We start from the raw sequence: 16,872 nt of genomic DNA, 5'->3' as shown, positions 1-16,872 counted from the left end.
TTGCTGTATATGAATGTGGTTCGTGTATCTACAGTGAAGGGTAACTTATAACTTCTACCTTCATGGTTCCCAGTAAGGCTTTATGCCTCACCCTTCATCACTCCAGAAAGCTGAAGACTTGGGAAGTGGAAGGCTGCAACACTGTACTCGGGCATTTTGGTGCCATGCATTTGTGTGAGTCTGATGATAGTGCCATTTTGCAATTAACTGTGAATCTGCAGGTTGTGCTTTAGAGTCTTCCAGTCCTTCACATTCTGAGCCACAGATGGTATTGGACCGTAAGAACTTTTACAAACAGCTAGTGTTCAAAATGTTATGGTTCAAGTAGGAGAGCATCTGAAGAGAAATGGAAATTGACCTGAAAACAAAATCTGTAAAACATGATCATACCTGGCTCAGGTAGTTATTATGCTGAAAAACCTCATATAGCATTTTAACCATTTAAAGATAAAGGCTTGTTTATATTTGAGTTTGATTTTCCTAAATTATAAGGTTGCTTCAGTTCTTCTGATTTACTAACATACATTAAAATGTATTTTTATTCTCTCTTTTTTTTTTTTTCTGGAAATCCATCTTTAAAACTGAACTGCAATTTATTAATTTCCTTTCAAGTTCTTAATCTATGCTTTTTTCTTCTGTGGTTAGGTAAATGTGGAGAGTCAAATAATAACTCCAGGCTCCAATTTTGCACCTCTTAGAGAAAAAGTTTAAGAGAATTTTGCAGGGTCATACTCCAAATTCTTGTATTCAATCCTTTCTTTCTTTGTAGAGAGGAAGCTACGGTCTGAATTACACTATTACACTGTCTCTAATATCAAGCTCATCATTATTTCAAGGTCCATCAACAACAATATAATAGAATAACAGTAATAAAAATTGTTATTATTTCCTGAAAATATGTTAACTTTAAAACAGTAATTTTAAATTTTTTCCTACTCTTCTAGAAATGGCAATTAAAATATATCTTTAAGCAAAGAAAAAATATTGATAGAAGTTATGAGAGAAAACACCACTAAAATATGACCCAGAAGTGTCTGCTTTGGAGAAGTGTTTCCATCATCCACTCAAATCCAACTCTTAGTGCAGGGACCAAATTTAGCCTCTAGACTTGCAGCCTGGCTGATTGCAAGAAAGAGAATAATTAAAAAAGTGCTCTCTCCCCACTGATTACAGAGAAAGCTTAGGTTAATAACAGGTTTTTAGGCACTTCAGTAAAGGTACGTAATGGAAGGTAGAATGAATCAGCACCTCAGTTTTCTGAAACTGGAATCACAAGGAAACCCAGACGCCTAGGACTTAGTGACTGGCTGTCTAATGCCAGCCAGCTCAGAAACACTGGAAGGGGAGAAAAGTGTGAAATCATGCAGCTCTTTTAAACTGGAAATTGGAGACACCCTTATTCATTCATAGCAGGTACTGCTGGATCCTTCCTGAAGATAAATATTAACATTTGTTGTCTCAAAACCATTGCAGGTTCATTCATTTTCCATAAAGTGTGATTTTAGCCATATATTGTAATGTAGCAATTACATGACTTGGTTAACATTTGGATTTGGTGTTCATTTCTCTTTCCTGCTTGAGGGGGATACAAACCCTTACATTCCTTTTCTCAGAGTAGTGCCCTACCACTGTGGGGACAATTTTAAGGCAGTCTGTAGAAGCTAATGCATTGCACTGGAAACACAAAGCAAAATCAGACCCACCTGGTCAGAAGGACTACATTTAAAAAAAGGTGTAATTCTCCAACTTAAAAGTGAGGACAGTCTCTAAGGAAGAATGTCTTGAATTTTCCCTGGAAAAATCCTTTATTTGACAAGTGACAATAATTGAAAAACATATCAGAACATTTCTAAGAAATTTATAGGTGAGTTCCCTTATGCCTGTGGCAAATCATGTTTTTCTTTGTCCACTTGAATTTTTGTGTGACCTAGTTTCTGCAAGAAGCTGAAGTGGGAGTTGAACTTACTGTGGCTAGATGAGCAGTTTAAGAGCTACTCATTTTATTAAACTGAAATAGAGTGTGTGCCCGATTTTTATAAAAAAGCTCTGTCCAAAAATTTTGTCACTTCAAATTGCTTCATGTTAACAGTGGAAAGTCTTTTAAACTTAGGGTAGCTGTGGGGTTTTCAGATTCTAGAAACTGAAGTTTTCAAAATGAACACCCTCAATTTAATCTTTTATTGACAAATTTTGAAACTCGTATCTGGAATTTGCAAATGTATTCCAAGTGATACAAACTTTGATAAAGGATTATAAGCCCATTAGAGCATTTTTGCTTTCTGGACTTGAGCAAGAGTCTCAACATACAACTGCTATACTGACTCCCTCCAGTATTCAATATCTAGCTCAATATTCTGTCTCCTGTGATGGCCAATAGCAGATGCCTAGGATAAGAGCATAAGAAAAGTGTAAAGAGTATCCTTTCTCAAGGTCTACGTGTAAGTAGATGGTGGTGGTAATCATCAGTCTGAGGTTTTGTAAGTTTATCGTAAGGCGGGATGGAACAGATTGGAAATGTAGCAATGCAGTAATGAGTTTGATCTGTCCTGGTATAAATCTGTGCAACAGAGTGGCTTGACAGGTGTCATTTGTGAGAAGTGTGTTCTGGCTTGTAAACTGGTGAGGCTGCTGTTTAGCTCGCTCATTGCTGGGATTGTGTTTTCTTTGTTCAATAACTGTTTGTTAAAGATATCTAAGTAGGTGCTTGTGATTCTTCAGTAAAACAACAGAAACCTGCCCAGCCTGAGTGTGTGGTTTGATGTGTTTTGCAAACATGGGCACTGTAAGTTCACACAGCTGTAAAACTTGAGAATATCCTCCTGTGGCCTCCCACGCTCACAGATAGTTACCTTAGATCTCTTCGAGGGGTAGGGGCCACCACCGAAGGAAGGTGGGCATGTCACTGAGTGGGATTTATTGAAATCAGGGCAGACATTCATAGATTTTTATTTTTCCAGTGCCTGCAATCTTGAAGTGCAAGATGCTGTTCATAAACCCCACTGCTGTTGAAGACAGAAAGGATTCCTATAACTCAGCCAGATCCACTACTTTTGTTTTGGTTTTTTTGTTGTTTTTTAAATGAAAAAGCAGAGGCTTTTCAAAACTAATATTTGAAAGGAAGTCAGGGAGGGAACAAGAAAAGTGATTAAATATTTGATTTTCAAAGGCAGCTGTGTAGAATACACAAAATATTTAATAAATGAAAAAATTCAAACTTCACAATGAAAAGAATTTCTGTTTTCCTGAGGTTTGTTTATATCATTTCGATGTAAATTTTAAGGACATAAATCCTCACGCTGCTATTCATCCAAGTACTAACACACATGTTAATGTTTAAAAGTGTTTTAAGTCTGGTTGAAGTTAATGGTATGAGTTGAAGAGTTTTGCTGAATTGGGAATCAAGTGTTGAGTTGTCATGAAGGGACAACATTAATTTTGTTTCTTCTTAAATATTGTCATATTGTCATGTCATGTGAATTCTTATTCTTACCAGTGTATTGGTTTTGGTATCCATTGGGATTCATGGATGACTATTGTAAAGACCTGGTAACATAAGATTAAGAAAAAGAACAGGGTTTCTGGGATTTTTATCTAGAAATAAGTTTGTTCCCTCTTGGGTAAAGGCATAAGGGAATCAAGTAACTTTGGGAAAACACATAGTGTGGAAGAGAATATCTTAAACATTATTTTGGGAATACAGCATTCAGGAAACAAGCATAAAGGTGGTTACTCCAGATAAGTGTGCTATCCAGAGCAGATATTTTTGTAGTAAAATTTAAAGTAACGAATTGCTTTAAAAGCAGACACTAACAACACCGACTGAGGAAGTTGAAGCTCCTGTTCTGTTAAAACTCCATTTCTCTTCAGAAAATTACTCTAAATGAATTTTTTGTCTAATTTTAACAGATGTTATCACAGGGAACTGTTCTCCTGAGAATTGGCTTTATCATTCTGTCCTTGACCTCTTTCGGACTGCTTATGGAGAACAGGTAAGATACAAAACATGCTTTTCTTTTTTTCTCTCATTATGCATTATTTATCGTTACATGGAAATCTCAAGTGTGTCAGAAACTATATTGATAAAGAAATATAGATACACTCGGACACATATGTTGTGGTCTGTTGACTAGAAAATAACACATAACTAGCCAGCACTTAAACCCAGGAGTGTTCCCATAGCAATAAGTGGCTATATCAATGTTGTGCCTTGCAGAAAAATTATGGGATGGGCTACTTATGTCACCCTCTGTGCTTGCATTTGTTGGGTCCACATCTCTGGATTTGGGATGCTGGCAGGCCAGTGAGACCTGCAGGCTGTCCCAAGGCCATTCAAGTTCAGACTGCAACCATATTGTGCCAGTCCTGTGTAGCATGCCATAGGTGTCAGATACAGTGATGGTACAGGGAAAGCACTCAGCGTAGCTCAGAGTAGACTCAAAATCATGTGAAGGGCGTTGTAGACTTAAGACTAAATTTAATCAGTATGGGTTCAAATCATATTGGATCTTGAATACACCAGCCCACTGAGGCATACACTACGGAAGTAGTCCATACAGGCACTGTGACCCTACAGAAGAGTAAATAGCAGCTATGGTTTCTTACAAAGAAACTATTTGCCTGCAGAGCAGAAATCTGGAATAGAAGCTTCCTTTGAGATTGAGGTGCCACTTCGGCTTTGCACCTGCTGTTCATTATGTTTTCAGAAAGGAATACCTTTCACTTGTATGGACTGAACAACTTATTTCAGGACAGGTAAAAATCTGTCAGTATGCCAGAGAGGTATAACTTGGTGAGTTAATAATGTGAATTAGTAAAAATTTACTAATTTACTAAAAGTAGACCAATGAAAAGATTCTGAACTACTCATGTAGCAGTTTTCAGAATTTTGCTGTTGTTATTTTTGAGGTCAAAAGACAATAGCTATATATACAGCTATATTTGTGTTAGCTCATATATAGTTTGTGAGTATGTGTATTCTCCCGCCCCCAGGAAATTCGGTGTTATAGGTCCATGTAAGGTGTATACTATAAAAACTTAACTATAAGGTTGAGAAAGATGACTTGATGTAAGTACAGGACATCACAAACTGTTTCTACATTCTCTTTTTCACCGAAGTTAACAAAGAAGAAAAAATTGGATGTTAATCTGAATTACTTCCTGTTTCTAGGCCCAAAGCAGGAATTTTGGAAATCATCCGCTGCTTAGTCTTCATAGGTGTGTACAAACATGGTTACTTAAGGAGTCAGTTTTCTTCCTTGGGCTATGCATATGAGGTAAGGCACTTATTTTGAAATGTCAGTGCTGATGACTCTAGATTTTTTTATCTGTTTAGTAAAAGAGGAAACACTAAACATTTATATTTTGCTTCCTTTTTTTAAATTGTACTATTTGAGTAGAATATTGTTTTTTTTCTTTTTTTATCTCTTTATTTCTCACTTTTTATGATTAACTTGTAAGAAAATTATTGGATTTTGCTACCAATTCCAATTTCCATTGAAAACAAAAGTCAGGAAAGTGTATATTTACCATTTCTTGCAAAAATAATATATCAGTGGCCATATGCTTTGAAGTAAATAACAGAAATGTGTTGCTGACTTTGAATTGATTAAGTCATCTTTCATGAGACAATTCTGAAAATGCTTGGAGGCTGGAGGAGTCTTAAATATCAAATATTTTGTTCTGTACTTATACCTCAGAAACAGACTTTTAGCCATTGACAAAGATAGGATACTGGACTAAATATGATTGCTTTTGTGTTCTTAGGACTTATTTTTACCCTGTTTGTGATTTTTGCTTTTTAATCTACCTTTTTCTTTTTTCAGTGCCGTTGGTATTTCATAATAACTCTTTTAATATTATCTGAATTAAATAACACTGAATTATTAATATGATTCTGATATGAATTCACAAGCTACCTAGTGCTGGTTACCAGCAAAGACAGTTATCAGCAAGGTTATGAACAGGTTGCTAGACTCGTAGAACTGTTATCAGAAAGTCACCTTTTGGCTTAAAACCAGAAAAAATGAAATAAAACAGTAGGGATTGAGACTTAACCAAGTTCAAAATGATTCCTTTCTTTTGAAACATCTGCAAAATTTATAGTAACTTTCCTAATTGGAGGTTTCTGCTAGAGGTGCTGATTCTCCTGCTTTTCTAAGAGATCAGTCAATAGGAGAATGGAAAAATATCTTATGCTACTGTGGGTCTTTTTTTTTTTTTTTTTCTTTTTGCCTGGGATAGGAAACAATAAGTATTGGACAATATTAAAAGCTAGATAAATACCACTAATCAAGAATTGTTTTAATTTTTTTCCCATATTGTTACATTGTCAAACCTTTGGTTTATAAATCAAACATTTCTTGAATTACTTTGATAAGTCTGCCAGAACTCAGCAGATATTTGAAGGATTTTACTTGTATAAATATCATTTGGACAATGTTTTTATTATTTACTGAGTAGCCCACTACAGTAGATAGGCTTGAAGCAAAAAATTCTAAAATTTGGCAATTAATTCTATAGCTCTTGAGTTATAGCTCTCGGACTTGAATTATTTGGGTATTCTAACTGAATTTGGGGAGAATTATATGTCAAAATATACACTCCCACTTAAAAAAATTAAAAAATAATGTGCTTGCCTTGCTGAGCTTTGTGTGTGTGCACATATGTAAAAGCATCTCTTACTAAGAAACGAGTGGAAGTAAAATTGGCAGATTGTTATTTCTATTCTTTGTAGGGAACTATACAGTTTCCTGCTCTTTCATGAAGAAGGACACAAAATGGAATAGTTCTTATTCTGTTCTTTAAATGTATCTGTCATTAAAATTTTAACTTTATTCCCATCCTGAGTTCTTCCTTACTGTACTTTCCTATCCCTTCTTCTGTCTAATGTTTTTCCATTTATCCTTTATATTATACTTCTCTGTTACTCCTTTTTTAGTCTCTTCTTTGGCACTAAGTAGTCCATTTTTAACAAGAAACAGGAGTATCTTGCTCATATTTTTTTCTTTGAAAATACTGAAAGAATAGGTGTCTGTCTTATAAATTGTTTGCTCTCAGTGAGAGCAGAAGAGATAATGCTTCTGAGTAATGCCAATATGTCACCACTAGAGACTTACATTTTATCATAAATCAACAAGTTTGTGATATTAATAGCTTTTGTGATCATAGAATAACAAAATAGTTTGGGTTGGAAGGGACCTTTAAAGGTCATCTAGTCCAACCCCCCTGCAATGAGCAGGGACATCTCCAACTAGATCAGGTTGCTCAGAGACCCGTCCAAACTGACCTTGAATGTTTCCAGGGATGGGGCATCTACCTCCTCTCTGGGCAACCTGTTGAGTGTTTCACCAACCTCATTGTAAAAAATTTCTTTCTTATATTTAGTCTAAATGTTTGTGATAAACTTCAAAGCGTCCCCCTTTTTGACATAAACGATCCACTTTTACTCTCAATGCATTATACAATTTCTGGATTCATTGTAGAAATGTTCTTATAGGTGGTAATATTGTTATAATGGGACTTAAGATCAAAAAATTCTGAGCAAAGGGAAACTGCCAGAGATTTGTCAATTTGTGTTGAAAAGTCTTCAAATTTTAATATTTTAGCTCAATATTGACCCCATCATTTGAACCAACAGTACCAGCAAGCATAATAAGTAAACAAATAAATAAATAAAAGGTTTTCTCGGAAATTAGGTCAAAAATTTGTCCTAAAAATTGTTTCTGTTCAACATTCAAACAGGTTATCTATCCTTCATAATACCTGTATTTCATAGTACAATAGTGTTGATAAGTTTGAATATCTTGTGAGACTTATAAACATAGATCTAGCTTATAAGCAATTTTTTAAATTTCTGCTACATATGTCCTAGTAATTTTTATCTGCTTGCTTTTCAACTTCCTTTGCTCTGTTTCATTTTCAAATCCACTTACAATTTATGAGAGGTGTAAATGAAAACATTTATTTAATCTTTTTGTTTGCCTCATGTAAATATTCCATCTTTAATATACACCTAGATTTAGCTGACTTTGATCTTTTTAATGTTACTTTTCTAGTACTCATAATCTGCAATATACTTAAATAACATCCTCCTTACATTATCATCCTTATATGTTACCAAATAAACAATTTTTTAGTAAGCCAGTATTCATGAGCAATAGGAATGAATGCATGACATCATGTAAAAGAATTTCTCTTGACTTTGTTTTCTTTGGTCTATAAATTATGCCTTTCAGGGCATTTACTTAGGGATGAAGAAAAATGAACTGCAGGAGGCATGATGGCACTACTCAGTGTGTCTAGAATTTAACAAATAATTCTTAAGTTAATGGTGCACATTGCAGCAGATAAGTGCAAGACTGATCTTGCCAACAGCACGTTGAATCATTAGTGAAAAAGTATGTGACTCCTGTCTATACATGTTGCTTTTTTCTGTGACTATATTTCATATGTTCATATTTCTCATGAATATTTTAGAACCAGTAGGTAAGATTTCAGAAGTAAATATCCTTGCAGTACTATTTGCAGGTACTCTAAGTAGCAAAAATAGGTGATTTAAATTGCAGATGATTGCATTTGGCTCATAAGAAGGTGTGACAATTATCAGAACTTCTACATGGGAGGAAGGCCTTCTGGGTGAAAACTAGAAGGAAAATACAGATGAAATGAGAGAAAACTAGGGGAGCAGTGAGAGAGGAGAAAAGAGTAGAGAAAACAAGGAGCCAGGCTTTCCCATTTTGCCATTAAATTAGCTCAGGTGGGTGTAAAAAAAGCAGCTAAGGACTGCAATTCCAGCAGGAGGAGCAGTCCTGCCCTCTGGCTCCAGCCTCTAACTCTCCCTGCCCAGCTAATTGGGTTGACCAGCTGGTCTGACTTATGCAGCCAAAGATTGTTCTTCAGGTAAGTGATGCAACTTGCTGTGGAGCAAGAAAGATTCCTAATGCTGAGGCTCAGGGAGGGTGGAAGTAAAATGAAGCTAGAGGTGTGTAAGAAAGACTTCTGCTTTTGCTGAAGCTACACTCTTAATATGGTTGTTAACTGTGTCCACAGTCTAGTAAGCACGGCATTGGATCTATTGATACTTTAAAGTTGTATGTTACCAGCCTTGATTCCATGTGAAAATTGTTATTTTTCTGATCATTTAAAGATATTGTTCTCCCTACTATTGTATTTGAAGTCCTTCCAAGATATACTCCTGGGGGATCTCTCCTGGTGTCCTTTCCTTCTCCAAATAAGACAATTGGTAGTCATCAGACTTAGAAAAGTGATATTTTTTTTTGTTATGGGAGGTGGAACAATGAACGTTTCTCAGCATGCGCTTTCTGTTCGTTGTGCTGTATGTATTTCATATGGGTGGTTAGGTGAAAGAAGCAGGGTTTGTTTTGTGCTTTTTTTTTTTTGTTTTTAAGAAAAAAGGCGGTGGTGTTTGAGGAAATTTTTAAATCTTAAGAAAATTGTTTCTTGGATGGAGGTCACTGAAAACCTTGATGATAGAGCACAGATATATTTGACTGGTTATAGACAGTAAACTGAGGAGCTAATGTGTTTCTGCTTGAGGATCTGTGCTGCCACATCCTATGCTAGTTAGTTTCCTTTAGGCTGATTACTTCATGCCTGTGTAATGTGATGATCATGTGTATTACTGAAGCCAAATCATTTTCTGTCAGCCTGGGCCTGGAGTCTCCTAACAACCTGGAGGTAGCAGAAAACATTGCTTGTGTGTTCAGTTATGCGACAGTTCAGCAGGCACGATATGTAAAAATAAATCTGTGATGATGGTGCACCTCTTCAAAGTGTTTCCATCCAACTGCTCTGGTTTGGCATAGTCCAGCATATTCCATGAGCTGATTTTGGTCAAGCGCTGGCTGTTATTTGACAGTAGTACTAATGAGGAGCAAGTAGAAATGAGAGCCATTGACATGTTGTTGGAACTCTTGTCTTAAATATTTTCACCAACTCTCATAGTGGCTGCAACTCAGTACTGAGAAAGACTCTTAAACTAAGGGGCTAGGAGTGAGGAAGCTGGAGGAGGAAATACAGGTGTCTGACTTGACGTGCTTGTTTGCCTTTTATCTTTGTTTCAGCTAAGGCATTGTATCTGGGAGTAAATCTCTTCATCCAGACTCCTCCCGCACTGCAGCTTCCTGGGCTGCCGGGCTATGAAAGCATTGGCAGGCAGTATTAATTTACAGGTAGGAAGGACAACAATCTAGCAAAACTTTCACTGGGGAAAAGAGAGAAGAAGAGAGGTTGTATACATGTGTGCTATTATGAATGAATAACTTGTTTCCTTTTCTGTTTTATGTGGGCATGTGTTGCGTTAGAAATATAACCAACTTTGGAAGACACATAAAATCTTGTGCTGCAGGGTATAATTCAGCCCCTAACTAATGGAGGCAGAAATGGACTTAGTTGTGGTCAAATTGCTTATTTACCCCTCCTCAGTATCTAAACTTGGTAGATGCAGCTGTTCCAGACACTTTTGGAGACAGTATTCTGTACCAAATGGACTGCTTCTCTGATGTTTGATGCAATTCTGGTATTTCTTACGAGTGTGTCAGCTAATTTGTCTGGATAAAATATATAATATCTCTTTATTAAAGAACTGATTTGCACTGTATTCTGTGTTCCACAGCAGTCCCTCTTAATGTGATGTATTACCACACTACTTATTTCTCCTTTCATCGTACAAAGACTTGCTGTTACCTCACTTGTTTCTTAGTGTAATTTACCAGCGTTGGAATACTGACTTATAAGTACTAACTTAAAACAAACATTTACTCATAAGAACTTATTTCCACTTCAGCAATAGTTTTCTGCTCTGTAGCATTTTTCCTTGGTCCCTCATTATGATCATCTGTGCCGCATTTCAAAGAGCAGCATATCCCATATTTGGTTTCCATTAAGGTGAAAGCTCCATGCCCTGTGCTATGATTTACGACCTCAGCATTTAGGCAGTCTCTGTGCCCTAACTAGATTGGCTGATGTATTTGAAATGTATTTTAGAAACGAAGCTGGGGATGGAAGGAAACTCTACTGCCTTATGATAAAAAGCCTTGTCAACACACATGGAATTAAACAAACAGGAGTTGTAATCTGTATTTTCTATGTTAGCTTCATTCAGAAAAGTCCACTATACCATGCAGTGTATCCCAGGGACTGGACTTTTAATATTCTTGACAACTGCCCTAAGGGGAATAATGTCCCTTAGAAAAAGTCACAGTAAAATCTGGCAGTAGATTAAGTTAGTTTCCACTTAGGTGTGACAGCAGAGTCATTACTGATTTTAGACTTAGCCAGTTTGAGAGTCGGCTTCACCACCATCAACTAAAGACTATGATGTATAGTTCCAGATGCTCTGGCCAATTGACCGTAAAATTGCTCCGCATTTCTGGCAGAGCAGCCAAGCTGGAGCTTTTAAAATCTCCACTCCCCGAGCTCAACACCCTCCCCCCCTCTGCTTAAAAGCTGCTCATTATTCTTCTTCTGCCCGCTGATCTTAGCAAAAGAAAAACTTCTGGAATCAATTAGAAGTGTCTGCACTTGATGAGATTTGCACGTGAGTTCGGAATTGCGAGGCTTTGATAGTGTCAGCCAACAGCTGCAGTTTCAGGTGGTAAAATGGGGGAAGGAATTTTCCAGGGTTTATTTACAATCATAAAATAAAACAAAAATCAAGACAAGTTGGAAACCATCTAGTGTGTCGTTAAAATGAAGCCTGAATTGGGTTATATATTTATTTTGTCTGAAAAAAGTAAACTGGTGGTTTATTATCAGGATCTTTTCAATTACCTTGCAATTATTAGGCTGTATAGAGTGGTTGTAATAAAATGCAAGCTATGGTCTGTTGCTGTAGCTCTAACTAGGAAAGAGGCATCTGCTATTACTTTTGTCACTTTAATTGCTTGACAAGACAAGGAGGTAGTCATACTTAATAGAAATCAGAAGCATGCAGTCAAAGATGAAGCAAAGGTGTTACTCTGAAGATAGAAAATACCTATTCACGTATACTGTCTGAAATTTTGTGGTTTGTTCTGTCAACACTCACATTGATAGTCATAAAGTTTATTTTCTGACCCTTCTTAGCCCAAAGAAGTTAGCGGTTGGCTTGTATCTGTATGCAAAGTTTGCATTTTAAAGATAACAGTCATGCCAATTGAAATTATTAATGTTCAGTTATACATCCGAGGGCATCTTTGTAAAAATGAAACTGTGCCATTTCACACACGTTGCTACTAATTTGCATTGCAGACTGGTTTGGTTCATAAGTCAAAGCAAAATTTTTCTAAAAGCCAGTAATGCTGCAAACCCATCAAACTCCATTTTTTTTCTACATCATAATAACACATGGATAATAATAAAAATCTCCATACCAGTGAATTGCTTCACCGATATTAATCCCTGGTGACAACTGAGATACTCCACATGGGTAGATGTTTCTGTCTGTGTAATTGCAGTTCCAGTACTAGAGTATTAACTGATATCTTTTTTGTAAATGCACAAATGCATATATTTGTTTCATACCTAGATTTCTTCTCCAGAGGTTGTACTGTTAGGAAAACTAATCTGTAGAGTAATTTTTTTTTTTTTTTTCCTTTTAAAGAGCTCAAAAAAGTACTTCCAGTGAAGGAGCACTCAGAGAATGCCTTGTTTGCAGTATTAGTCATCTGTGTAAGCATGGAGGCACCTCTGCATCATAACGCAGGCAGCACTGGCATACGCTGGAGTGAGAGGCAGGCATACAGGCAGACCCCGCGCCGTTTGGATTCTATAGGAGAGATGCAAAGGCAGTTGGAGGAGACTTGTGTTTCCTATGCTTGACAGAGCCAGCACTTACTGATCAGTTTACACTCTTATACGTTTTACGTTCAGAGTTGATTTAAAGGCACAGCGTAAAGCACATTGCAGTCTCTGAGTCAAAGGCAAGGGTAAAATGGTGCTTGCTGCATCCTGAACGAAAGACACTGTCTTGCCTGCTGAGGTTTCCCACCCGCGCACATGGTGTGGGGAGGAGCAGAAGATACCTTCTGCATCCGTCAGATTGCGTCCTCCAGCCAAGCTGAGCACCCCGGAGCGGGGAGCCTCCCAGCCCCGCTGTGCACAGCTGGTGCGTGCGTGTGCTCTGCAGCCCAGCTCTCTTTAGCCTATCAAGCTCACCTGTGTGTACATGTTCATTAGGGCAACCTGATATGCAAAATTAGTAGACTTCTTTCCAAAATCAGATAGTCTGCCACCAAAACTATTGCAAATGGCAGGTGGGAATTGTCCTAAGCTTAACGAGAGGAGAGCTGTACCTGTGTTCCCAAGACCCTGAAGGCAGATGGCTTAGTTTGAATTTATCCTCAACGTGACAGGCAGAGGGATTGAATTGGCTTTTAGGAGATGACAGCTTTAATTAAAGTAGCTATTTCTGATGGTGAATAAATCTGGGTTTGGCAGATACAAGGTGACTGCAAAGAACCAGCCTAGTATTTAAAGCATTTTGGATATTTTGTCTCACAAGATTTAAATAGAGAAAACCCAAGTGTAAAAAAGACATGCAGTCCAGGGTTACTCAATTTATATGTCCTGCAAGGGAAATGGAGGTACAAGATTCTTCTTCCCATAAACGTCCCTTCCCACTTCTGTAACAGTGAGCAGAATATGGCAGCTGTGAAAACTTAGCATTTCTGGAACAGAATGTCCAACATTGAGGACCCTCAGAATTGAGCTGTAATATAGGCCATTTGAAAGCCAAATCAATACCTCTATTTAGGAAAGCGGAAATTAACTCCAAATATTCTATAATGTATTTTATTAGAATTGATGATTGAAAAAAAAAAATAATCTTTTGCTCAGTCTATTTTTTCAGAAGCTTATTATGAACAACAAAGAAAGAAAAGCACAGTAAAAGTCAAGCCTCTGTTTTTCTACTAGCAGCACCTGAAATAACCACAGAGACTAAAAACTAGTTCATGACATCTGGGCAATCGCATGCTAAATTTTAACCAGCCAGTGCCTCTTGTCTAATGTGGGCAATAGATCAGTAAGATAAAATCAAGCCATTATCTGTGCTGTGATTTATTACTGCCTTGTTATATCATTCCTTTGTAAGAGTTCTGTTTTCTATGATGTTTAGAGTCAGGGAATATAAAGAAAGCAACAATGCTATATATATATTTATATTTGGGTATTACGCAAGGCAAAGAGAATGTTTTAAAATTTCCTTGTCCTGCCAATGCCAAATAAAAATTGCCTGATGAAAGAAGATTAGCAAATGCTATGTTTAACAACTGATTCCCAAATGCAGAACACACAAAACACTTTGTATGTTTAAAAGTTGGAAATAGGTGTTATGGAGCAAAAAGTACATGTAAAGCTCTAGTTATCACTTGAAGCTAAGGCAAAGTAGTGCAGCAACCCCCTATGGAGTCTGGGAGTGATCCCATCTGTCCTGACAGAATTTGTTTGGTTTATCTTCATGTGGAGCCCATGAAATGCCTGGAATAGGTTGTTTATTTTGCTGATTGGAAGCTAATATACAGTTGAAAATGCCTGGTTTTAGTTTGAACATTTTAGATTTTATGGAGAAAAGGATGCTATATTTTGTCCTTAGCTATTACCTGGATTCATTGCACATCTGCATGACTATAAATCTCTAGATACATTTATTTCTCTTCTTGTTGGCTTCATGCAAGTTGGCTACAAAGAACAGTCAGATATTAGGAAATGGTTAAAAGTAGTGGTTAAACAGGATGTTAAGAAGCAGAATCTGGCCATTAACTGTGTTGTTTTATATCTACATGTCTCTATACCTATCTCCACTTTCCTTTGCGAACGATCTAGTTAGATTATAACGTCTGCCTTTGTGCATACATAAAAGGGCCTACCCTACTTCTGTGCGTTATGTAAGCAGTGAATAGAACCGCCATCATCCTAGTTAAATTCCTGGTCATTTTTTATTCCTGACTTTCAAGTGAAGCCTATTAAACAATTGCCTTGTTTAGAAAACTTGGGGGTTTATGTATACATATTTTTTTAAGTTCTCTGTTGTCTTCAGCTAAGCACATTCTTGCACAGTGTGAGATGTGTTCAGGAGTCTAATTCTAATATCTTGTTGGGCCGTCTTCGCTTTTCATGAAAGTGTTGGCATAAACCAAGTCCGTTCCAAATGTATTCTCCATATTATTTGTATGGCTGGTAATTAGCTTCTGGGGCTATCTGAGGCTTATTAAAATGCATCCCCAGACTATAAAACATGTAAAAAGCAAGAATTCAACTACCAGACTTGTAAATTGGACCTAAAAATGTGTTACCAAGATATCAGCAACTGAGAAAAGCTTCATAAATTTTAAAATTAGGGTACAACTGGCTAGAATTTGCCATGCCCTCTGGATAAAGTCTAAAATGTGCAGTTGGCTGAAAAAAAAAAAGGCATATGCTTTTATATGTTTATATTTTAAAAAGCACTGAAAAATATTTGAGACTTTTCTAAATAAAGGGTTCCAATTTTTAACTTTCCTTTCTCCTTCTCTTTCCTTTTATTATTTTTGCTTTTTTTTTCCTATGTATGAAAAAGGAAATGGAGAGGACTAATATGAGGACTTACACAGAGGAATTAATGTAAAAACTTGTAAAATAAAAAGCAAAAAAGTAAATATTACTCATGGGGAATTTCCAAAAAGAAAAATTTTAACCAGTTTTAGCAATTGTGTATTTGCATCCTAGGCTAAGATTTCTGACCAAATCTATTTGCTCCAGACAGAATTCTTCATACCATTTTATGGCCCTCTGTCAGTATCTACGCAGTAGTGAACATATTTTGTCCTAACAGTGTGCCAAATATTTGAATTGGTCAGTAAAGACTCACTTAAAGACTCTGCTGGAGTCTCAAGCTGCTATTGCTCAATGTGCTCTGCCCCGTTGACTCAAGTAATAGAGAGCTATAGGAAAACTTCTGATTTGCTAACCAAATCAAAATAAAATAAAACCTGCAAAATAATTTGAGGTCCGTGAAAACTGGAAATCTTTTAACTTCTTTTGCAAAAATGGAAGACAAACGCAAACAAGTGGGAGGTTGAAGGTGGGTAATAAGAATGTTTCGTTCTACCTGGGCTGATACACTTTTATTTCACTTTATGTTTTTTTTTTGTTTCCCCACTATTATAAAATAAGAACAGGCAAATGCCAGAAGAAAGTATTGCCTGAAACAAAAACATCTTATGCAAAGTTCTCCATTTAAAATAAAATCAAGAGTCTTCAAATTGCTGTAAGTTCATTAATCTTGAACTGACACGCTTCAAGAAATAAATTGATAAAATTCTCCCATCTCTAATTCCAAGAGCAGAGGGAGATTAGTGAGTGTTTTGTCTGAGTGGCTATATGAGCATCTTGCTGTTGGAATTAAGCAGCTTTCCATTAGCAGAGGGATACTGCATATTACAAAAAAACAAACACTGTGAGGTTTTAACACAGTCCTTGGTATTGGTAGAATATTAGCACCAGAGATTCAGATCAGCTTTTTCACACCCTGATTTTTTTTTTTTCTGTCATTTTACATTACTCAAAGGTAGCTCACCTGAAACCAGTAGATAATTCTAGAGTAAGAAATTCTCAGTAGAGACTCTGTGAAGATCTCAGAAAACCCTTTCATAGCTTGAAGGAGAGATGGTTCATCTAAGGGGGGACGGGGAAGGGAAGAGTCTCTGTTGTATGTGTATATGTAGTGCATAGCCAACAATGAATTATATCAAAGAACAAGAAACAAATTTAAATAATAGCATGGTATATTCTTATATAACTTCTTTTTCCCACTGTAACGTCAATTTATACAGTGTTACTCTGATTAAGAACAGTGATAGAACAATTATAGTTTTATAGCCTTAACTTTTAAAT

The 16,872-nt window shown here is 36.6% G+C and overlaps 1 protein-coding gene across 2 annotated transcripts in view; it reads left to right on the top strand.

Annotated features, from left to right (window-relative positions):
* The window catches only part of AGMO (alkylglycerol monooxygenase), a 199,627-nt gene that overhangs the window by 108,828 nt on the left and 73,927 nt on the right, over window positions 1–16,872 (top strand). For both annotated transcript variants that reach the window (XM_075050101.1, XM_075050092.1), the window contains exons 11-12: window positions 3,907–3,989; window positions 5,168–5,273. In XM_075050101.1, coding sequence (XP_074906202.1) covers window positions 3,907–3,989; window positions 5,168–5,273 — 189 coding nt within the window. The remainder of the gene's footprint in view (window positions 1–3,906; window positions 3,990–5,167; window positions 5,274–16,872) is intronic.

Source organism: Buteo buteo, chromosome 2 (genome assembly GCF_964188355.1).
Source record: "Buteo buteo chromosome 2, bButBut1.hap1.1, whole genome shotgun sequence".
NCBI lineage: Eukaryota > Metazoa > Chordata > Aves > Accipitriformes > Accipitridae > Buteo > Buteo buteo.
Note: the sequence above shows the minus strand (reverse complement) of the source record. Positions and strands in the feature narration are given on the sequence as shown.